Genomic DNA, 25,072 nt, shown 5'->3' on the forward strand with positions numbered 1-25,072 from the left:
TTGCAGTCCAAGGGGCTCTCAAGAGTCTTCTCCAACACCACAGTTCAAAAGCATCAATTCTTCAGCGCTCAGCTTTCTTTACAATACCTAATACAATGTAAATGCTGTACAAATAGTTGCCAGCATGTCAGAAAGTTTTGCTTTCTAAAATATAGAAAAAATTTTATTTGTTTACTTATTTATTGTTTAACTATGCCAGGCCTTCTTTGCTGTGCACGGACCTTCTCTGGTTGTGGCAAGCAGGAGCTACTCTCTAGTTGCAGCTCAGGCTTCTCATTGTGGTGGCTTCTCCGGTGGAACATGGGGTTCGTTGCTCCTCCACATGTTGGATCTTCCAGGACCAGGGATTGAACCTGTGTCCCCTGCATTGGCAGGTGATTTCTAACCACTGAACCCCCAGGGAGTCCAAGTTTTGCTTTTTGCAACTTTCTGGAAAATGTTTTCCTGAATAATTTCAGTCTGTGGTTGGTTGAATATGATGAATGTGGAACAGGCAGAAGTGGAGGGTGATAGATTCTGCTAAAAATAGACTTAAGCATCATTTACTTTTCCTTGGAGAGTCTTGCCTTCCTTTCAGAACTTTCATTCTTTTAGACTTTTCGGTTCCTCATTCTGATTTGGGGGGAATTAGAGAAATGATGAGGGCTTCCCAGGTGGCGCTAGTAGTGAAAGAACCCGCCTGTCGATGCAAGAGACATAAGAAACGCGGGTTCCATCCCTGGGTCAGGAAGATCCCCTGGAGGAGGACGTGGCAACCTGCTCCAGGATTCTTGCCTGGACAATCCCGTGGACAGAGGAGCCTGGTGGGCTAGAGTCCATGGGGTCACAAAGAGTTGGACTCCACCCAGGCGACTTAGCAGGCAGGCAGAGAAATGATGAATAGCTCAAAGTTATTGGTCAAAGCAGGTCACATAGGATTCAACATTTATTATGATGGTCTGAATACTCTTAACTATACTTCAGGTATATTTTTTTCCCATACCCAATGCAAAACTTCAAGGACCCAGAATTCTGATTAATTCATAGTTACTCTGAATAACAAGCAAGTATCCTTTGGTATTGATCTACATAAAAATAGGACCGCTTCTCCCTCCAAAGTCAGGACAGTATTCTTAAATGTAAGCAGAAGACACAGCTGGAGCAAAGTCCAAGAAAGTGGAACACATATGGTTGTGTGATGTCCCATAATCCTGATGTTTAAGAATGTTCCAGTTTAGGTGGCCATTCTTTTTTCCAGTGAGTCAGACTTTATTTATTTGTTCAGTTCTTTCCTCTTCCCAATAAAGAATTGCAGTCAGTTTTTCTTCTTCAGCAGTCATGTCACCCAGCTAATAAAAATACTCTGTCCCCACACAGACCACTATTGAGGTCTTTCTCATACTGCAGTAAACTCTTTGAGCCTAAATGTAGGATTCTACATTTGTCTCAGCTACATTTAATTTTACTTGTGTGATGTTATTGATATTTTAAGGTAGTTTCTTTTTTCTTTTTCTTTTTTTGCTCCTGAAGTGCTATATTTTCCTCTTTTCTTGAAGCCACCTTCACTTTTGATAAATAACCCTTCCATTTCTTCCTCAAAGCCTTGGAACATGCCCATCAGACAGGGATCAGAAAGGAGGAGTTTTTCTTTTTCCTATTAAATTGTAGTTTTAGTGATATAGAATTCTATTATTTTCTGTTGACTGATCATGATATAATTGTATTAAGTGAATAATAGTTACGTAATCACAACAGTAAAAGATGTTTATCAGTTTTCACAATCAGTAGCCAGACAAAAAATAAAAGATAATTACAATTGCAAGCCATAATGGAAATACGATTAACCTAGCAATATAAAATGATTACACACAATTTCGAGGGTTAGGTAGAGTGATGTGGTAAGTGGAAGTGCATGCATGCACACATTCTCATCCGCCCAGTCATTCTATGTCTTTTGGTTAGTACATTTAACCTATTTACAGTTAAGGTAATTATTGACGTGTATGATCCTATTACCATTTTCTTAATTGTTTTGGATTTATTTTGTGTAGATCTTTTCCTTCTGTTACGTTTCCTGCCTAGAGAAGTTCCTTTAGCATTTTTTCTACAGCTGGTTTGGTGGTGCTGAATTCTCTCAACTTTTGCTTGCCTGGAAAGCTTTTGATTTCTCTTCCAATCTGGATGAGATTGCTGTGTAGGCTATTATTGCTTGTAGGTTCTTCTCTTTCATCACTTTAAATACATCATGAAGGTGGCCATTCTTAAACTCCATCTCACAAGTTATTAGCTCCTATCTGGCCTGGTTGCACACCTCTTATACACACAGGAAGGCAACTTTATGTATTCTACAGAGTGTTTGAAAAATCTCTACCTTATTCCAATCAGCACTTATACCTATAAAGGATTAAAGTATCATTGTTTACTGAGGTATTTAGGATTATCCCAGGATAAATTAAAGTTTTGCTTTTTGTAACTTTCTGAAAGTTTTTTTCTCAAATATTTTCGGTCCATGGATGGTTGAATCTGGTGGATGTGGAACATGCAGAAATGGAGGGCGGACAGTAACTGCCCACATTTGCGATCCAAGAACTCATCCAGCATAAAGACAGCCAGCAGCTACTGACGCCTCACCTACTGTGACTAAACTGAATTATTTTTCCCTTCCTACACCATCTCATGTTTCTGGAACATCTCAAATGAGAAGTTGTTCCCAGGACACTGAAGCTAGCCTTGCTCTCAAAGGTGGTTGTGTTCTGATGTAAATACAACATCAGGGAGAATTCTTTATGGGTAAAATTTGGGTTGAGCACATTAGTGAGTGAGAACAAGTGATTTGTATATCTGAGACTGAAAGTCTATTAGTTTTCTAGTGTAAGAAATTAGCACAAATCTGTGGCTTTAAAATAGCACATATTTGCTTATCTTACAGTGCTGGAGGCTAAAAGCCTGAAATGGGTCTTCAGTTCAGTTCAGTCGTTCTGTCATGTCTGACTCTGTGACCCCAGGGACTGCAGCACTTCAGGCCTCCCTGTCCATCACCAACTCCCGGAGTTTACTCAAACTCATGTCCATTGAGTCGGTGATGCCATCCAACCATCTTATCCTCTGTCGTCCCCTTCTCCTCCGCCTTCAATGTTTCCCAGCATCAGGGTCTTTTCAAATGAGTCAGTTCTTCGCATCAGGTGGCCAAAGTATTGGAGTTTCAGCTTTAGCATCAGTCCTTCCAATGAATATTCAGGACTGATTTCCTTTAGGGTGGACTGGTTTGATCTCCTTGCAGTCCAAAGGACTCTGAAGAGTTTTCTCCAACACCACAGTTCAAAAGAATCAATTCTTTGGCACTCAGCTTTCTTTATAGTCCAACTCTCACATCCACACATGACTACTGGAAAAAACCATAGCTTTGACTAGACGGACCTTAGTTGGCAAAGTAATGTCTCTGCTTTTTAATATGCTGTCTAGGTTGGTCATAACTTTTCTTCAAGGAATCTTTTAGTTTCATGGCTGCAGTCACCATCTGCAGTGATTTTGGAGCCCCCAAAATAAAGTTTCTCACTGTTTCCACTGTTTCCCCATCTATTTGCCATTACATAATGGGACTGGATGCCATGATCTTAGGTTTCTGAATGTTGAGTTTTAAGCCAACTTTTTCACTCTTCTCTTTCTCTTTCATCAAAAGGCTCTTTAGTTCTTCTTTGCTTTCTGCCATAAGGGTGGTGTCATCTGCGTATCTGAGGTTACTGATATTTCTCCCAGCAATCTTGATTGCAGCTTGTGCTTCATCCAGCCCAGTGTTTCTCATGATGTACTCTGCATATAAGTTAAATAAGCAGGGTGACAATATATAACTTTGACATACTCCTTTCCTGATTTGGAATGAGTGTGCTGTTCCATGTCCAGTTCTAACTGTTGCTTCCTGACCTGCATACAGATTTCTCAGGAGACAGGTCAGGTGGTCTGGTATTCCCATCTCTTTAAGGATTTTCCACAGTTTGTTGTGATCCACACAGTCAAAGGCTTTGACATAGTCAATAAAGCAAAAGTAGATGTTTATCTGGAACTCTCTTGCTTTTTTGACGATCCAGTGGATGTTGGCAACTTGATCCTTGGTTCCTCTGCCTTTTCTAAATCCAGCTTGAACATATGGAAGTTCACAGTTCATGTACTGTTGAAGCCTGGCTTGGAGAATTTTGAGCATTACTTTACTAGCGTGTGAGATGAGTGTAATTGTGCAGTAGTTTGAGCATTCTTTGGCATTGCCTTTCTTTGGGATTGGAATGAAAACTGACCTTTTCCAGTCCTGTGGCCACTGCTGAGTTTTCCAGATTTGCTGGCATATTGAGTGCAGCACTGATCTTAGACAAGAATTAAGATACCTGTTGTGGAGCCTGAATCTACTCATTTGTAAACTAGTACTGATGTCATGGGGCTGTCCACATGGCTAAATAAGTACATAAGGAAAGATTATCAACTCAGCATCTGGTGCAGTATAAATTCTCAGTAAATGCTAGTTGCTTGTACAAAATAACCACAGTGAACATTTATTAAAAGATATAAATGAGAACTGTTATCTATTGTCTGAGAGAGCATGAAGAATAATTTACTGAATGTTTTAAGAGCTTCGTAAAATTAGAAGATAATTTGAAATTCTTCAAATGTAATTTTGACAAAGGAATTACAATTTTGTTTGAAGATAATTTCAAACTTAACAAAATATTTGCAAGAATAAGTATATTACAAAGAACACCCAGGTACCTTTTACTTAGATTCATCTAATAACACAGCAAGTACAAACAATTCACTAGCTTCTATTACCAGGCATTGCGCTAAGCTTCTATCACCAGGCATTTTATATTCCTTTTCCAACATACTGTGAATCAGGCATCATAATAGAGATCAGTTTCATACCATGAATCAGGCATCATAATAGAGGTTATTTTTGGAATTAGTAAATAGCAATCTAAGAAGGTTAAGTAATTTGCCTAAGACCACATTATAGTAGGCTATAAAACAAGAACACAAATGTTTGGGTCAAAGCCTATACTTAGGAAAAAAAAATAAATCAATGGTTGTAAATTTATGTATGCTGTATACTGGGCTTTCCTGGTAGCTTAGCTGGTAGAGAATCTGCCTGCAAGGCAGGAGACTCTGGTTCAATTACTTGGTCAGGAAGATCCCCTGGAGAAGGGATAGGCTACCCACTCCAGTATTCTTGGGCTTCCCTGGTGGCTCATATGGTAAAAAATCTACCTGCAATGCTGGAGACCTGGGTTCAATCCCTGGGTTGAGAAGATCCCCTGGAGGTGGCATGGCAACCCACTCTAGTATTCTTGCCTGGAGAATCCCATGGACAGAGGAGCCTGGCAGGCTACAGTCTATGGGGTTGCAAAGAGCTGGACACAACTAAGCAACTAAGCACAGCACAGCACATGCTGTATATCATACTTGTGGTTGCTATTAACACATCCCATCTGTTTTATCACCCTATCTACCTATCATCTTCATCTTTATAGAATCTCCAAGGAAGACTACTACATTTAGAATGGATAAACAACAAGGTCCTACTGTATAGCACAAGGAACTATATTCAATATCCTGTGATAAACCATAATGGGAAAGAATATTAAAAAAAGTATGCATGTGTATAACTGAGTCATGTTGCTGTATAGCAGATTGGCACAACATTGTAAATCAACAATACTCAATAAAAAATAAAGTAAAATGTGACACAAATGAGCCTATGAAACAGAGAGAGACTCACAGAGGGTGGATGACGGTGGGAAGAACTGGAATTTTAGTAGATGCAAACTGTTACATAGAGAATGGATAAACAACAAGGTCCTACTGTATAGGACTATACTCAATACCCTGAGATAAACCATATGCATGACTGCATGGATGCTCAGTCATGTGTGATTCTTTGCAACCCTATGGACTGCAGCCCACCAGGCTCCTCTGTCCATGGGATTTTCCAAGCAAGACTACTGAAGTGGTTGCCAGTTCCTCCTCCAGGGGATCTTCCCAACCCAGGGATCAAACCCATGTCTCCTGTGTCTCCTGCATTGGCAGGAGTATTCTTTACCACTGATCCATTTCTGAGTTACTTTGCTGTACAGCAGAAATTAACAATATAAATGATAAATTTATATAACATTATAAATCAACTATACTTCGATAAAAAAACTAAACTGAAAAAAAAAAAAAACCTTAAGTCTCCAAACTTTCCCAAGGCAGAGTTACAAAAAAGGAGGCAATTTTACACTTCTGATAATTGTACACACTCTAAGAGTACTGCCATAGCTTCAGCAAGACCATTAATGACAGTGACACTAATATGTTTGGGTTACCCTTAGCAATCTGGGTGTTTAATGCAGTTCAACCATTTGTTCCAGGTCACCGGAGGTTAACAAGCCAGTAGTAAATATAAACATAACTGTGTTTCATTAGCTAAGCTCCCAGTTTGAAGAGCAAGGACAAAGCTGCATCAATAATCTTTACTTTTGTCTAGAAGCAAGTGGTACCTCTTGGATAAAATCATTGATACTCACTGTTATGTTTGAAGATCCTTATGGTCGCACCTGAGAGTCGGGCCCCAAGCACTAGAGATGCATGGTTTAACTCATCGCTTAAAATGAGGCATCCCTATGTAGAAAACAAGCACATGGAACACAGGCCAGTAAATAAAATAAAGGGAAAGAAACACACGGAAATAGGACCGCACTTCAAGACCTGTAACATGGATTCCCAAAGCCCTCTTTAATTTTAAAAGGCCAAGAGTTTAGGTGGGTGTTTATATGTTTGCATGGATAAGATCCTCAAGAGCAATTAGCTGATGGAGATGGGGATCCTCTTAAGGGAGTAACATCTTTTTGAATTATTTTTATGCTACAGGAATGATGGTTGACAGGAAAATGAATATACTTTTGGGTGGGGTGTGGATTTGCTGGGATTTTCCAATTTCATGCTGGAGTATTTGAAATGGTTTTGAAGAACTGTGCCTAGAAGGCAGGGTTGTTAGTTCATTTTTTTTTTTTCCTGCAAGACATTTCAAGCTCTTGTTTTATGATTCTCATTCCACATTATAGTAACGTCCACGTAGACAGAAGCATCACTGCTTTACAGTTAAAAACTGTATCTGGAAAAGTATGGATGGCAATTCAGTCTGAGGCAAGGAGAGAAGTTCAGTCTAACTTACTGCTTATCAATGAATGTTTATAAACTATTTTTCTTTACTAATTTAAAGATTTCTAAATTATGAAATTGCCCAACCATATTCAAAATGCAGGGACGTGCAAAAAAAAAAAAACAAAAAAACATTTTTCCTTTGTGGCCATCCAGAATCTTTGAGTTCCTCCTTATATTTTAGAAATTTCACACATGATACATTTTAAGTTTTTGAGGCCAAAGCAAGCAAAATTCTCACATCTCCATACTCCAGACATTGTGTGTGTATTTGTAAGTTTTTCGTGAACATATGAGAGTTGTAAATCATCATATCTCACTCTCAAATTCTTTAACATGTATCTACTAGGGAAAAGGACATTCTCCTACACGATCACGATGCAGTGATCATAATTAAACATTAATACAATGCTGTCACCTAAAATGGGCTTCCCTGATGGCTCAGGTGGTAAAGAATCTGTCTGCAGTGCAGGAGACCAGGGTTCGATTACTGGGTTGGGAAGATCTCCTGGAGAAGGGAATGGCTACTCACTCCAGTATTCTTGCCTAGAGAATTCCATGGACAGAGGATCCTATGGGCTACAGTCCATGGGGTCATAAGGAGTCATCACTTAATATATAATTCAAACTTTGTCAACGGTCCTAAAAATGTCTTGAAGTCTTTTGTAGAGGTTTCATTTCCTTCTTTTTTTTTGTTTTTTCAGTGCAAAATCCAATAAAAGATTATATATTGCATTATATTAGTTGCCATGAGTCAGATTTTTAAAAATAGAAATCTGATTATGGCACTTGCTTAGTGAAATGAGGCAACCAACTCTCCAGTTTTCTCCAGAAGAATTTCCAACACTCTAGCACTATTTATGCTGCAAAGTTCTTTACAACTTGGTACCCATCCTCATTCTGATTTCTTCTTCATCCACTCTCTTCTGTTCTAATTCTTTCAAATTTCAGTGCTTTATACATGATACTTCCATTTCTTTCTCTTAAGGAAATAACTTACTTATCTAAACAGATAAGTATCAGATTCTGTTCTCATGTCACCTTCTTTGCACAGGCATCCCAGCTTTTCTTGAAAGAATTATTTTGTCCCTCCCCATTTATGGGCACACCTTTTCTGTAATATTGATTCTAAGGTGGCACTAGTGGTAAATAACCCACCTGCCAGTGCAGGAGACATAAGAGATGTGGGTTTGATCCCTGGATTGGGAAGATCCCCTGGAGGAGGGCATGGCAACCCACTCCAGTATTCTTGCTTGGAGAATCTCATGGACAGAGGAGCCTGGCGCGATATGGTTCATATGATTGCATAGAGTTGGACACTATACCCCATTAAACTGTAAACTATATGAATTTACAGGACAAAGGTCTTGTACACCTTTGTATGCCTTACATCTTACCTCACTGGAGGACACAGCAGATTCTCAATAAGTGACTTTCTGAGTGAATGAAAAAGTGAATTACATAAGCAAAAAGTTTTGTCAAAATAAATGCTTAACAATCATTTGCTGCACTGAACATGGTGACTCAGGAGCTTAGAAATTTAACTGATTTTGCTAAACTGTCACTGAAGAGGAATTTTGACTCACATTTAGAGCTGAGATTCTATAACTGGAATATCATGATGAAGAAACTTGCTGGGCTCAGCTGGGACTGACACAGGCTGGGACATGGACCTAGGACCCTTTGCTGCAGAGCTTGTACCTAGACAAACCTCTCTGCGTCCTCAAGAAACAAAGTACAAAGAAACTATTTTTGTGGGAATAAAAAATAGCTGTATGCATACACTGCAAATTATGGACAACAAAATACAAAACCCAACTGCCACTTCTGAAGAGCCAGGAGAAAAAGCAGAGCACTGGGAGCAAAACCAGGGTACTGCACATACCCCCTGCACACAACATCACCACAAGAGTGGGCAGATCACCAAGCCATCCCTTCAGCCTGACCTCTGGACCCACCTCTATCCTCACCCCATGCAAGAAACCAGATCATCTCCCTTCAGGGAGTGAGCAAGTAAGGGAGCCTCTTACTTATTTTTGCTCCTGGGGCCCCAACAAAGCCTTGCCTTAATCTCTTGTCTGGTCTCATCAATTTCTATTGATTAGGAAAGGACCCTGGTTGGTAATAGTACGTATATTCAAAAAGTTGAACATCCAATCCTAAGAAAAGAAACTTCTCAGCTACACCTCTAACAAAGGATCTACTCAGCTTTTCTCAGGAATAACAGAGCAGAAGACAATTGTGTTAACAAAGTCTCACCTTTCCAACGAGTGCAGGGATATTCATTGAGTTTGTTGCAAATCCCATCCCAAATACCATAGCAGCTTCCACATTCAGGAACTTAGCCACGAGATCCTCCAGCTCTTTATGCTTATCCAAGGTTCCTGCACATGAAATGATAGGGTGGATGAGTCTCTTGTTCTCAACAAGTTGAAGATTGAAAACTCAAATTCCAATGCTTACCCATCGCCAAAGACACATGGAAGAGTGCTCATAGCAGGTCTGTTGGCCATAGACCCATTACAGAAGCAATTCAAGTACTCATATACTGTAGAATGGGTCAATACACTGTGGGGGGTATTTATATAGTAGAATTCAGCACAGCAATGAGAAAAAACAAACTATTGTCCCGTGCAACAACATGGAAAACGTCACAAATATGTGGTTGAGTGAAAAAAGTCAGATATGTATACACGCATATTGTATGAATCCACTTACAGTTTACAAACAGACAAAAACACCCAATAGTGCCAGTGTTAGGAGGCAGCTATTTGCTGCTGTTGTTTAGTTGCTAAGTCATGTCTGACTCCATGGACCACAGCCCGCCAGGCTCGTCTGTCCGTGGGATTTCCCAGGCAAGAATACTAAAATAGGTTACCATTTCCTTCTCCAGGGGATCCTCCCAACACAGGGATGAAACCCCACATCTTCACTGGCAGGCGGATTCTTTACCTCTGAGCCACCAAAGAAGTTCTAAAAGTCAGAAAAGTGGTTCCTTTTGTTGGAAGCAGGCAAAGAGCTTTGAGATGTTCTGGATGTTTTGTTTCTAGATCTTGGTGCTGGTTACATGGGTGCTTTCTGCTTTATTGACTATGCCAAAGCCTTTGACTGTGTGGATCACAATAAACTGTGGAAAATTCTGAAAGAGATGGGAATACCAAACCATCTGACCTGTCTCTTGAGAAACCTGTATGCAGGTCAGGAAGCAACAGTTAGAACTGGACATGGAACAACAGACGGGTTCCAAACAGGAAAAGGAGTACGTCAAGGCTGTATATTGTCACCCTGCTTATTTAACTTATATGCAGAGTACATCATGAGAAACGCTGGGCTGGAAGAAACACAAGCTGGAATCAAGATTGCCGGGAGAAATATCAATAACCTCAAATATGCAGATGACACCACCCTTATGGCAGAAAGTGAAGAAGAACTAAAGAGCCTCTTGATGAAAGTGAAAGGCGAGAGTGAAAAATTTGGCTTAAAGCTCAACGTTCAGAAAACTAAGATCATGGCATCTGGTCCCATCACTTCATGGGAAATAGATGGGAAACAGTGGAAACAGTGTCAGACTTTATTTTTTTGTGCTCCAAAATCACTGCAGATGGTGATTGCAGCCATGAAATTAAAAGACGCTTACTCCTTGGAAGGAAGGTTATGGCCAACCTAGATAGCATATTTAAAAGTGGAGACATTACTTTGCCAACAAAGGTCCGTCTAGTCAAGGCTATGGTTTTTCCAGTGGTCATGTATGGATGTGAGAGTTGGACGGTGAAGAAAGCTGAGCGCCGCAGAATTGATGCTTTTGAACTGTGGTGTTGGAGAAGACTCTTGAGAGTCCCTTGGACTGCAAGGAGATCCAATCAATCCATCCTAAAGGAGATCAGTCCTGAGTGTTCATTGGAAGGACTGATGTTGAAGCTGAAACTCCAATACTTTGGCGACCTCATGTGAAGAGTTGACTCATTGGAAAAGACCCTAATGCTGGGAAGGATTGGGGGCAGGAGGAGAAGGGAACGACAGAGGATGAGATGGTTGGATGGCATCACTGACTCGATGGATATGGGTTTGGGTAAACTCCGGGAGTTGGTGATGGACAGGGAGGCCTGGCGTGCTGCAATTCATGGGGTCGCAAAGAGTCGGACATGACTGAGCGACTGAACTGAACTGAACATGGGTATGTTTGTTTTGTGACAGTCCACTGAACTTTATACTTATGATTGGTGCAATTTTCTGTATGTATGTGTTTTATAATGTAATAAAATTTACAAAAAATGCCACAATTCCTCTTTCCTCCCACCCTACATCCCACAAATAATTAAATTCTAACTCCCTCAGAGAGTCCCCACTCTTAAATGCAGAGTTCATGACTTTCATACATGCAATCAGGCTATAATTTATTGAACCTTTGGAATGTGCTAGATTTCAAAGCCCACTCTTTAAGTTATCTCATTTAATTTTAAGGGCCCAATAATGCAGGTATTATTACTTTACAGATAAGAAAACTGAGGTGGGAAGCTGTAACAGATAAAAATCAACAGAGACAGTCAAGTCTAACTCCAAAGTTCACATTTTTATGACTCCTGCACCTTTAAAAGCTTACTCTCTGACCACTTCTTTTTTATTATTATTATTATTATTTTTACTATTTTCCCCATGCTTTATACAGTAGGTTCTCATTAGTTATATATTTTATACATAGTAGTGAATATATGTCAATCTGAATCTCTCAATTTATTCCTCCCTCCCTTCCCCTCTTGGTGTCAATACTTTTGTTCTCTTTGTCTATGTCTCTATTTTTGCTTTGCAAATACATTCACCTTTACTTTTCTTTTTCTAGATTCCATATATATGCATACAGATGGCCAAGAGGCACGTGAAAAGATGCTCAACATCACTATTAGAGAAATGCCAATCGAAACTACAATCGAGACCCAGAGAGGCGGGGCTAAGATGGCGGAGGAATAGGACGGGGAGACCACTCTCTCCTCCACAAATCTAGCGAAAGAACATCTGAATGCTGAGCAAACTTCACAAAACTACTTCTGAAGGCTGGCAGAGGACGTCAGGCATCCACAAAGAGAGCATTATCTTCAAAAGAGGTAGGAGAAATTATAAAAGATAAAAAGAGAGACAAAAGAGTTAGGGACGGAGACCCGTCCCGGGGAGGGAGTCGTAAAAGAGGAGAAATTTCCAAGCACCAGGAAACCCTCTCACCAGCGGGTGTGGGGGAAGATTTCTTATCTCGGAGGGCAACGTAACTGGGAGAAAAAATAAATAAAACCCACGGATTACGTGCCTAAAGCAACTCCCAGCAAAGAACCCCAGACGCTCGCATCATCCGCCACCAGCAAGTGGGGGCTGAACGGAGAGGAGCGGGCGGTACTGCCTAGGGTAAGGACCGGGCCCAAGTGCCCTGAGGGCAATCTGAGGGAGCTAACGTGAGATAGTAACCTAAACTGTGGGACAGCCAGAGAGAGAGAACTATCCCGCGAAAAGCCCAACTCTAAGGCACTGCCGGCCCGCTCACAGAACAAAGGACTGAGCGATACCAGAGGAGAGCTAGCCGGCTGCGGACCGCCCCATCCCCCGCCGGACACAGCAGGCAGGCGGGGCCCGCCAGAGCCGGAAAGGGGCAAACTTGGCCCCAGAGAGGGCACCCCCTACCAAACTGCAAACAGGCTCCCAGTTTCTAAGCAAAGACTGCCTGAGATCCCGGAGGGTCGACAGCCGCCGGGAGGGTCGCAGCCAGAGACCAGCTCCCCAGAACCGACACAAAGCACACCGGAGCCGGGCACGCCCGTAAACCGAGGCGGGGACCAGGGAGGTGATAAGCCGCACCGCCCCAACAGGGGAGAGCGCGCTCGCCAAACTCCTGGCCGCCTGGGCAGCTCCGACCGGGAACGGCACAAGCCGCGGGCGAAACCGAGTCTGCGCCTTTGTGGAGTAACCGGGAGCCTGAACCTGAGCGGCTTAGACCTGGGAAGTGCACGCAGCTCAGGGCCCGCTCCCCGGCTGAGTAACCTGAAGCCTGAGCAGGGTAGACGGGGAAAGCACACACGCCGTGAGCGGGGGCGAAGCCAGTGCGGCCGAGACACTGCGAGCTCACCACACACACGCCAGGTTTGCAGTGTTCCTCCCTCCCCACAGCACGATTGAACAAGCGAACCTAAAGAGACCACCTCCACCCCTCTGTTGCAGGGCGGAAATTAGATACTGAAGAGACCTCCAAACAGAAGCCAAATAAACAGAGGGAAGCGTCTTGGAAGTGACAGGCCAACACATTAAAATCCCTGTAGTTAATACCGACTGCATTGAAAGGGACCTATAGATCTTGAAAAGTATAAGCAGGAACAAGGATCTATCTGAAACTGAGCAGACCCCACACTGCTCACAATAGCGCCAGAGAAAGTCTGGGATATATATTTTTTTACTATTATTTCTTTTTTTAATTAAAAAAAATTTTTTTTCTCTTCTTTCCTTTTTCTTCAAGTCCTCTATTACACCCTTAACTTTCATTTTCATAACCCACTATTAACTTGCAAAAAAAAAAAACAACCCTATTTTTGAAGCAAACTGCGTACATACATCTTATACTTTTTGTGTTTTCTTTTTTTACTGTTTTTTTCCTGTTTTACTTTTTTTACTGTTTCTTTTTCTACTGTTTTACTGTTTTTTTTTTCTTTTTACACTGTTTCCTTTTTTTCTTCTTTTTTTATATTGTAAGTTTTATAAGAGTCTAACCTCTACTCTTGATTTTTAATCTTTGTTTTACATATTTGATATCAGTTTTGTACATTTAAGAACCCAATCTTTAGGACCCATTTTTACTCAGGAGTGTGATCACTGGCCTGATTACTCTCTCCCCCTATTGATGCTCTTTCTTCTCCCCCAGGGAACCTCTATCTCCCACCCTCCTCCTTCTCTTCTCAACCCAATTCTGTGAATCTCTGAGGGTGTTCTGGGTACCGGAGAACACTTCAGGAAGAGGATACTGCCCAGACCTCTCTCTCCCCTCTTGATTCCTCCCTTTCTACTCATGCTCACCTCTATTACCTTCCTCCCCCCTCTCTATGTATCTCTGTGAACCACTCTGAGGGTTCCAGACTGTGGAAAGCACAGAGGGAAGTGCTTACTGGCTAGATTGCTCTCTCCTCATTTGAATTTCCCTCTTCCCCTCCTGGCCACCTCAACCCCTCCCCTCACCTCATCTCTCCATGTAACTCAGTGAACCTTTCTGGGTATCCCTCACTGTGGAGAATCTTTTCACCATTAACCTAAAAGTTTTATTATTGATGCTGTATGGATGGAGAAGTCTTGAGGCTACTGCAAGAATAAGACTGAAAGCCAGGGGAAACATTAAATAATAAGAGACCATCCAATAGCCTCCACATATACACTGAAACCAAGCTCCACCCAAGAGCCAGTAAGTTCCAGAGCAAGACATACCACACAAATTCTTCAGCAACACAGGAACATAGCCCTGAGCATCAATATACAGGCTGCCCAGAGGCACACCAAATCCATAGACATCTCAAAAATTAATACTGGTCACTCCATTACACTCCAGAGAGCAGAAATCCAGCTCCACCCACCAGAACACGGACACAAGCTCCCCCAACCAGGAAGCCTTGACAAGCCACCTGTCCAACCCCACCCACAGTGAGGAACCTCCACAATAAAGAGGAACTTCATACTACCAGAATACAGAAGGGCCACGCCTAACACAGCAATCTAAACAAGATGAAAAGGCAGAGAAATACTCAGCAAGTAAAGGAAAATGAGAAATGCCCACCAAAACAAACAAAAGAGGAGGAGATAGGGAATCTATCTGAAAAAGAATTTAGAATAATGATAATAAAAATGATCCAAAATCTTGAAAGCAAAATGGAGTTACAGATAAATACCCTGGAGACAAGGATTGAGAAGATGCAAGAAATGTTTATCAAGGACTTAGAAGAAATAAAAAGGAGTCAATATAGAATGAATAATGAAATAAAGGAGATAAAAGACACTTTGGAGGGAACCAACAGTAGAATAACGGAGGCATAAGATAGGATAAGTGAGGTAGAAGATAGAATGATGGAAATAAACGAAGCAGAGAGGAAAAAAGAAAAAAGAATCAAAAGAAATGAGGAAAACCTCAGGGACCTCTGGGACAATATGAAACGCCCCAACATTCGAATCATAGGAGTCCCAGAAGAAGAAGATAAAAGGAAAGGCCATGAAAAAATACTCGAGGAGATAATAGTTGAAAATTTCCCTAAAATGAGGAAAGAAATAGTCACAGAAGTCCAAGAAACCCAGAGAGTTCCAAACAGGATAAACCCAAGGCGAAACACCCCAAGACACATATTAATCAAATTAACAAAGATCAAACACAAAGAACAAATATTAAAAGCAGCAAGGGAAAAGCAACAAATAACACACAAGGGGATCCCCATAAGGATAACAGCTGATCTTTCAATAGAAACCCTTCAGGCTAGAAGGGAATGGCAGGATATACTTAAAGTAATGAAAGAGAATAATCTACAACCCAGATTACTGTACCCAGCAAGGATCTCATTCAGATATGAAGGAGAATTCAAAAGCTTTACAGACAAGCAAGAGCTGAGGGAATTCAGCACCACCAAACCAGCTCTCCAACAAATGCTAAAGGATCTTCTCTAAACAGGAAACACAGAAAGGATGTTTCAACGCGAACTCAAAACAACAAAGTAAATGGCAACGGGATCATACTTATCAATAATTACCTTAAATGTAAATGGGTTGAATGCCCCAACCAAAAGACAAAGGCTGGCTGAATGGATACAAAAACAAGACCCCTATATATGCTGTCTACAAGAGACCCACCTCAAAACTAGGGACACACACAGGCTGAAAGTGAAGGGATGGAAAAACATATTTCATGCAAACGGAGACCAAAAGAAAGCAGGAGTCGCAATACTCATTTCAGATAAAATAGACTTTAAAATAAAGGCTGTGAAAAGGGACAAAGAAGGACACTACATAAAGATCAAAGGATCAATCCAAGAAGAAGACGTAACAATCATAAATATATATGCACCCAACATAGGAGCACCACAATATATAAGGCAAATACTAACAAGTATGAAAGGGGAAATTAACAATAACACAATAATAGTGGGAGACTTTAATACTCCACTCACGCATATGGATAGATCAACTAAACAGAAAATTAACAAGGAAACACAAACTTTAAATGATACAATAGACAAATTAGATTTAATTGATATTTACAGGACTTTCCACCCCAAAACAATCAATTTTACCTTTTTCTCAAGTGCACACGGAACTTTCTCCAGGATAGATCACATCCTGGGCCATAAATCTAGCCTTGGTAAATTCAAAAAAATTGAATCATCCCAGCCATCTTCTCTGGCCACAATGCAGTAAGATTAGACCTCAATTACAGGGAAAAACCTATTAAACATTCCAACATATGGAGGCTAAACAACACGCTTCTGAATAACCAACAAATCACAGAAGAAATCAAAAAAGAAATCAAATTATGCATAGAAATGAATGAAAATGAAAACACGACAACCCAAAACCTATGGGACACTGTAAAAGCAATACTAAGGGGAAGGTTCATAGCAATACAGGCGTACCTCAAGAAACAAGAAAAAAATCAAATAAATAAACTAACTCTACACCTAAAGCAACTAGAGAAGGAAGAAATAAAGAACCCCAGGGTCAGTAGAAGGAAAGAAATCTTAAAAATTAGGGCAGAAATAAATGCAAAAGAAACAAAAGAGACCATAGCAAAAATCAACAAAACTAAAAGCTGGTTTTTCGAGAAGATAAACAAAATTGACAAGCCATTAGCCAGACTCATCAAGAAACAAAGGGAGAAGAATCAGATCAACAAAATTAGAAATGAAAATGGAGAGATCACAACAGACTCCACAGAAATACAAAGGATCATAAGAGACTACTACCAACAGCTATATGCCAATAAAATGGACAACTTGGAAGAAATGGACAAATTCTTAGAAAAGTATAACTTTCCAAAACTGAACCAGGAAGAAATAGAAGATCTTAACAGACCCGTCACAAGCACGGAAATCAAAACTGTAATCAGAAATCTTCCAGCAAACAAAAGCCCAGGACCAGATGGCTTCACAGCGGAATTCTACCAAAAATTTAGAGAAGAGCTAACACCTATCCTACTCAAACTCTTCCAGAAAATTGCAGAAGATGGTAAACTTCCAAACTCATTCTATGAGGCCACCATCACCCTAATTCCAAAACCAGACAAAGATGTCACAAAAAAGGAAAACTACAGGCCAATATCACTGATGAACATAGATGCAAAAATCCTTAATAAAATTCTAGCAAACAGAATCCAACATCACATTAAAAAGATCATACATCATGACCAAGTGGGCTTTATCCCAGGAATGCAAGGTTTTTTTAACATCCGCAAATCAATCAATGTAATACACCACATTAACAAATTGAAAGAAAAAAACCATATGGTTATCTCAATAGATGCAGAAAAAGCCTTTGACAAAATTCAGCATCCATTTATGATAAAAACCCTCCAGAAAGCAGGAATAGAAGGAACATACCTCAACATAATAAAAGCTATATATGACAAACCCACAACAAACATTATCCTCAATGGTGAAAAATTGAAAGCATTTCCCCTAAAGTCAGGAACAAGGCAAGGATGCCCACTTTCACCACTACTATTCAACATAGTTTTGGAAGTTTTGGCCACAGCAATCAGAGCTGAAAAAGAAATAAAAGGAATACAGATAGGAAAAGAAGAAGTAAAACTCTCACTGTTTGCAGATGACATGATCCTCTACATAGAAAACCCTAAAGACTCTACTAGAAAATTACTAGAGTTAATCAATGAATATAGTCAAGTTGCAGGATATAAAATTAACACACAGAAATCCCTTGCATTCCTATACTCCAATAATGAGAAAACAGAAAGAGAAATTAAGGAAACAATACCATTCACCATTGCAACAAAAAGAATAAAATACTTAGGAATATATCTACCGAAAGAAACAAAAGACTTATATATAGAAAACTATAAAACACTGATGAAAGAAATCAAAGAGGACACAAAGAGATGGAGAAATATACCGTGTTCATGGATTGGAAGAATTAATATAGTGAAAATGAGTATACTACCCAAAGCAATCTATAGATTCAATGCAATCCCTATCAAGCTACCAATGGTTTTTTTCACAGAACTAGAACAAATCATCTCACAATTTGTATGGAAATATAAGAAACCTCGAATAGCCAAAGCAATCTTGAGGAAGAAGAATGGAACTGGAGGAATCAACCTGCCTGACTTCAGGCTCTACTACAAAGCCACAGTCATCAAGACAGTATGGTACTGGCACAAAGATAGAAATATAGATCAATGGAACAAAATAGAAAGCCCAGAGATAAACCCACGCACCTATGGACACCTTATCTTCGACAAAGGAGGCAAGAATATACAATGGAGAAAAGACAATCTCTTTAACAAGTGGTGCTGGGAAAACTGGTCAACCACTTGTAAAAGAATGAAACTAGAACACTTCCTAACACCATACACAAAAATAAACTCAAAATGGATTAAAGATCTAAACGTAAGACCAGAAACTATAAAACTCCTAGAGGAAAACATAGGCAAAACACTCTCCGACATAAATCACAACAGGATCCTCCATGACCCACCTCCCAGAATATTGGAAATAAAAGCAAAAATAAACAAATGGGACCTAATTAAAATTAAAAGCTTTTCCACAACAAAGGAAACTATAAGTAAGGTGAAAAGACAGCCTTCAGAATGGGAGAAAATAATAGCAAACGAAGCAATAGACAAACAATTAATCTCAAAAATATACAAGCAACTTCTGCAGCTGAATTCCAGAAAAATAAACGACCCAATCAAAAAATGGGCCAAAGAACTAAACAGACATTTCTCCAAAGAAGAGATACAGATGGCTAACAAACACATGAAAAGATGCTCAACATCACTCATTAGTAGAGAAATGCAAATCAAAACCACAATGAGGTATCATTTCACACCATTCAGAATGGCTGCTATCCAAAAGTCTACAAGCAATAAATGCTGGAGAGGGTGTGGAGAAAAGGGAACCCTCTTACACTGTTGGTGGGAATGCAAACTAGTACAGCCACTATGGAGAACAGTGTGGAGATTCCTTAAAAAACTGGGAATAGAACTGCCATATGACCCAGCAATCCCACTGCTGGGCATACACTCCGAAGAAACCAGAATTGAAAGAGACGCGTGTACCCCAATGTTCATCACAGCACTGTTTACAATAGCCAGGACATGGAAGCAACCTAGATGTCCATCAGCAGACGAATGGATAAGGAAGCTGTGGTACACATACACAATGGAATATTACTCAGCCATTAAAAAAAATACATTTGAATCGGTTCTACTGAGATGGATGAAACTGGAGCCCATTATACAGAGTGAAGTAAGCCAGAAAGAAAAACACCAATACAGTATACTAATGCATATATATGGAATTTGAAAGATGGTAACGATAACCCTATATGCGAGACAGAATAAGAGACACAGATGCATAGAACAATTTTATGGTCTCTGAGGGAGAAGGTGAGGGTGGGACGTTCTGGGAGAATAGCATTGAAACATGTATATTATCATATGTGAAACAGAACACCATTCCATGTTCGATGCATGAGACAAAGGCTCAGGGCCGGGGCAATGGGATGACCCAGAGGGATGGGATGGGGAGGGAGGTGGGTGGGGGGTCCAGGAAGGGGAACACATGTAAACTTATGGCTGATTCATGTCAATGTATGGCAAAAACTATTACAATATTGTAAAGTAATTAGCCCCCAACTAAAATAAATAAATTTATTTAAAAAAATGAAAAAAGAAAAAAAGTAACTACAATGAGGGCTCATTGTAGCTCAGTGGTGGCTCAGTGGTGAAGAATCCTGCTGCCAACGAAGGAAACATGGTTTTGATCCCTGATTTGGAAAGATCCCACATGCTGCGGAGCAACTGAACCTATGAGCCACAACTATCAAACCTGTTCTCTAGAGCCTAGGAGGCAAAACTACTGAGCCCATGTGCTTCAGCTACTGAGCCCAAGCACCCTAGAGCCTGTGTTATGTAACAAGAAAAAACACTGCTATGAAAAGTCCGTGCACCACAGCTAGAGAGTAGCCTGCGCAGCAACAAAGACCTAGCAGAGCCAAAAATAAATAAGTAAATACAATTGTATAAAAAAACTGCAATAAGATGCCTCCTCACACCCAGAATGTGTGTGTGTGCGTGTGTGCTAAGTCGCTTCAGTCATATCTGACTCTTTGTGACCCCATGGACTGCAGCCCACCAGGCTCCTCTGTCCATGGGATTCTCCAGGCAAGAATATTGGAGCTGCCATGCTCTCTTTCAGGGAATCTTCCCGAACCAAGGATGAACCCGCATCTCTTCTGTCTTGTGCATTGGCAGGTGAATTCTTCACAACTAACGCCACGTGGGAAGCCCCACACCCCAGAATAGCCATCATCAAAAAATCTACAAACAAGAAATTCTGGAGAGGTTGTAGAGAGAAGGGAACCCTCCTACACTGTTGGTGGGAATACACGTTGATACAACCACTATGGAGAACAGTATGGAGATTCTAACATCCCCTCTCCCCATATTGTGTATAATCCCTCAGGCCTTACGGAGAGTGTCAATGCTCCCATAGTCTTATGCTTGCCATCACTCTAAGTTCTAGATCTATACTGTCTGGTATTGTAACCATCAACTACACATGGTTAGTACTGAGTTTTACATTTGATATAATTCTAGTTAATTTAAATGTTAAAACTGAAGCTCTGTAAAATATTCTCTACTAAACACAATTTTACTGTTTTAGGCAGATTATTTGACATTTATTTCACTTTAACCAATGAAAATTTAGTGTCTGAACTGACATGTGTTGGAAGGGTAAAAGAATCTGGCTGCTAATGCAGAAGACACAAGAGACGCAGATTCGATTCCTGGGTCGAGAAGATCCCCTGGAGAAGGAAATGGCAACCCACTCCAGCATTCTTGTCTGGAGGATCCTCATGGACAGAGGAGCCTGGCTGGCTATAGTCTACAGGGTTGCAAAGAGTCGGACACGACTGAACAACTGAGCACACACGGAAGGGTATAATATCCACTATTTTTTGAAGATAGTACAAAACAATAAAAATAACAGTATAGTTTATTAATATTTTACTTATTGATTAACTTTTTAAATGGTAATATTTGGGATATATTGAGTCAAATAAAATGTATTATGAAATTAAGTTTGCCTGATTTTTTTAAACTTTTGAAAAGGTAGCTACTAAAAAAATTTAAATTACACGTCTTGCATTTTATTTTTGTTTCTCTAAGTGATACACAGAATAAAAAATGTACAAATTGAGAAATGCTGTAATTTGCATTCACAGAACAAGGGAGCAGATTTAACTCAGATTTAAGTTAGAGGAATATTGTTAGCATATTTAGGACTATTATAAACATGTTTCTATTAACACATTTGACTATACAGAGTGTGATATCAGAATTTTATCTAAATTGGTAAATCAGCCTGCTTATTGAACTAAACTGATGAAGGGTTAAACTTTAGAAAACATTGCATGGTGAGCTGAAAATTTTATTTTGCATTTAACATAAAAAAGAATATCTGATGACCCATCTTTGCTCTTCTTGAGAGGTCACAACAGCTAGCTGGTAGCCTTTTTCCTAAATCTGAATTCTTTTATCCTCCAAACTGTCTGAAAACATTGTTTAGAAAAGAAACATTCTAGCAGGGTCAATTTCACTCAAGATTTGGGGGTGGTGAATAGTTAGAAATTTAAATTGTAATTGAAAACTTTATTATTCAAGATATAGTATGAATAAAAGAAACTGAAATTTAAAGATAAAATGTGGACACATTTGTCAGACTTGTTTTTACCTAGCAGAGACTGATCCTAAAGGGAACAACTCCAAGAACTGATGGTGAGATAACCACCAGCTTGGCCATAGGGGAACTGGTTTTGATGCCAGCTCTTCCACTAAACAGCTGGATGGCCTTTGGCAGTTGCTGGAGAGATTGGGAGCAGGGTTGTTTTAGGCATCCTTGACCTTGGGAGTGCTCTTTCCTCCACCTAGAATGAGTTTCTGCAGCTCTGAGTCATTCTTTGAGATCCACCTAACATAACATCTTTTCTCGGATGCCATCTCAGCTTCCCTAGGCAAACTTGATCATTTTCTCCCCTGAGATTGCATGAGCCTCATCACAGAATGATTATAGCACTTAGTAAGTTTCACTGGGGATGTTCATGGGGCCATCTTATTACAGGAAGAGCCTCCAGAGTGCAGATACTGGGTGTGGGATGTTTGTTTTGGCAACCATGGTGCCTATGGCAGTATTGACACATAACAGGTGCTTGCTGAGTTGCATGCTGTCTTTTGATGGAAAAGGAAGCCAAGACTGAGGCTAAAGGAGGGGATGGCACAGGGAAAAATGTCAAGAAGCCTTGTGTTGCCAGGGCCAGCAGGCCACCAGGCAGGGAGCATCAGGTTGGGAACACTGACTCCTGAGGAAGGCCTCCAGTGAGGATGGCGGGTTCCCAAACTTTGTCAGCTGGGTAACCTTCTCCATGAGCTTTTCCTGCCCAGAGGTCAGGGGAGAGCAGTGTCCTGGCCCCATCACCCAGAATAGCATGAGTAGGTTTTCATGGTGAATCTCTGTGCTGTCTTCCTCCACTTACGTCTTCCCCAAATCTGATGTTTTAGGGACCTATATATAACAGTTACATCACGAAAAGTCCTTAAGATAATATGGGAAGTGGGTGTGTCTACGAACAGCCTGAGAAACTGCCCTCTACCAGGTCTCTTTCCTTAGCTTGACTCAAGGAGAAGAAGAAGGGAGGAAATGCAGGTGAACATATTAGGTCCCTAGAAACCAGTCTTATGAATTTCCAGTGGTTTGGTGGTTAGTAAATTCTCATATATATCAGTTTCTATGTCTCATAGATGGGTTACAAGTTATTAGTGGTTTTGCATCTAGGGCTTTACCTGTTTCAATTTGTAGAATAGTCCCCACTCCCAACTCCCATGATCATGGAATTTCTCTGATTAGTGTCCATTGTTCAAATTTCATCAACAGATTTGAGAGATTTCCAGGATGGCTAGATGTTTTCTACTCTAGGAAGCCAAGACTTCCAAAGTTAGACTAGGCTGGTCTGGGATGGGGTGAGGATTTTAAGAAAAAAGAAATAATATGCCTCCTTCACATTAATAGACTGCTGCTTTCCTGCTCCTGTTCTTTGGATTCAAGAAATAAAAGTGTAGGGATTAACACAGTGTTGTAAATCAACTATACTTCAATAAAAATATTAAAACTGAAAAAAGGAAATAAAAATGTAGGAGGACCTTGGGGAAAAAATATGGGTGCTAGAAACTTAACTCGCTTGTTTCTACCAAAGTTCAAGCCATGCCCTGGTTGAATGCAAATGCCTGAGTCCTGTCAAGTGGCAGTTACTGATCTGAGAGCATTAGGAATTCTAGAATTATAGTCGACATTTTGTTGCTGATCTGTAAATATGGGCGTTTTTTTTAAATCCCAAGAAAGCAGAGCTATAGTCCTAACTGATACTGTGTGTGTACATACTCAATCGTGTCGGACTGTTTGTGGCCCCATGGACTGTAGCCAATCAGATTCTTCCGTCCATGGGATTTCTCAGGCAAGAATACTGGAGTGTGTTGTCATTACCTTCTCCAGGGGATTTTCCTGACCCAGGGATCGAACCCAAGTCTCCTGCATTGGCAGGCAGATTCTGAAGGTACAAATAAATCTTTATTTCTCTTTCCCTCTGTGATGACTTTCATCTTTTCTTTAGTCTCTGAAAGTCAATAACAACCACACCTAGGCTGGTAAGAATAGATATTCAAATTGTGACATTGTGCCTATATTGACACTTACTCTTATCCTGATGGTTTATTTATTCAGTGCCTACTGGAAATCTACTTTGTGATAAAAGAATAAATACAAGCTGGGTATGTCCTCTTGGCGGCTCTCTCAGCAGTGTTTTTGCATGCCAAGCACAAGCTATGCCACAATCAGTCATATCAATAAAAATCAGATTCAAGGAAAAGTAGCAAATTATGAACTCCATATTTCAGTTGATTTTTTAATGATATTGGCCATGATATTGACACTGGTTAATAGGAAAGAGCATGGGTGTTATTAACAAGCCCGTTTCACAACCACCAACCTTGCCTATGCAGCATACGTGAAAACTATTTTCCAAACTGTGACTGTAGTCACTTTTCATCCAGAATATCCTGTCTGTCAATTGTTCCTTAGATGTGAGCAAGGAGTAGGTGGTCATTTATGGTGGCAACCTGCCAGCCTTCTCATCTGGCCCCTCCTACTGTGCCATGGCTCCCAGCCCACTTCTGAGCCACTGGGCTTGAACTGGTGATTCCTGCAGTAGAAGGAGCATCAACCCTTCCACCTAAAGGACCCCACCTCTCAGCCCTCCACCACAAAGTTCCTAGGATAGCTGCTCTCTGCTTAGTCCAGTTGTGTCCAGTCTAGTAGGGGTTGTGGGGCTATAGAGCCTCCCGAGTACCTTTGTTTTCCTATGAAACAGAGAAAAGCCTAGAAGCCAGATGTGGTGTCTGAAATGGGTCTAGAACACACTGCCACTCTGAATATTGGCCACTGCTGCTGGGTCAAGAGAACTCTCATGCTGATGAAGTCCAGTAAAATAACAGAAACCATTTTTATCTGCCCACCTTCCCAGGCCTTAATTTTGAGCAAACTTTGACCCCTTGGAAGGTTAAAACATTAATAGATAATTAGAATCCCATGCAAACAAAAGCCTTAAGTGAGGCATGGATACATAA

At 40.5% G+C, this 25,072-nt stretch overlaps 1 protein-coding gene across 3 annotated transcripts in view; it reads right to left on the bottom strand.

Moving 5' to 3' along the window:
• The window catches only part of SPTLC3 (serine palmitoyltransferase long chain base subunit 3), a 185,034-nt gene that overhangs the window by 69,108 nt on the left and 90,854 nt on the right, over nt 1–25,072 (bottom strand). For all 3 annotated transcript variants that reach the window (XM_081553423.1, XM_081553422.1, XM_081553424.1), the window contains 2 exons: nt 9,421–9,545; nt 6,528–6,621 (listed from right to left, as the gene is read on the bottom strand). In XM_081553423.1, coding sequence (XP_081409549.1) covers nt 6,528–6,621; nt 9,421–9,545 — 219 coding nt within the window. The remainder of the gene's footprint in view (nt 1–6,527; nt 6,622–9,420; nt 9,546–25,072) is intronic.

This window comes from Giraffa tippelskirchi, chromosome 13 (genome assembly GCF_054371585.1).
Source record: "Giraffa tippelskirchi isolate mGirTip1 chromosome 13, T2T-mGirTip1v1.2.pri, whole genome shotgun sequence".
In the NCBI taxonomy this organism is placed as follows: Eukaryota; Metazoa; Chordata; class Mammalia; order Artiodactyla; family Giraffidae; genus Giraffa; species Giraffa tippelskirchi.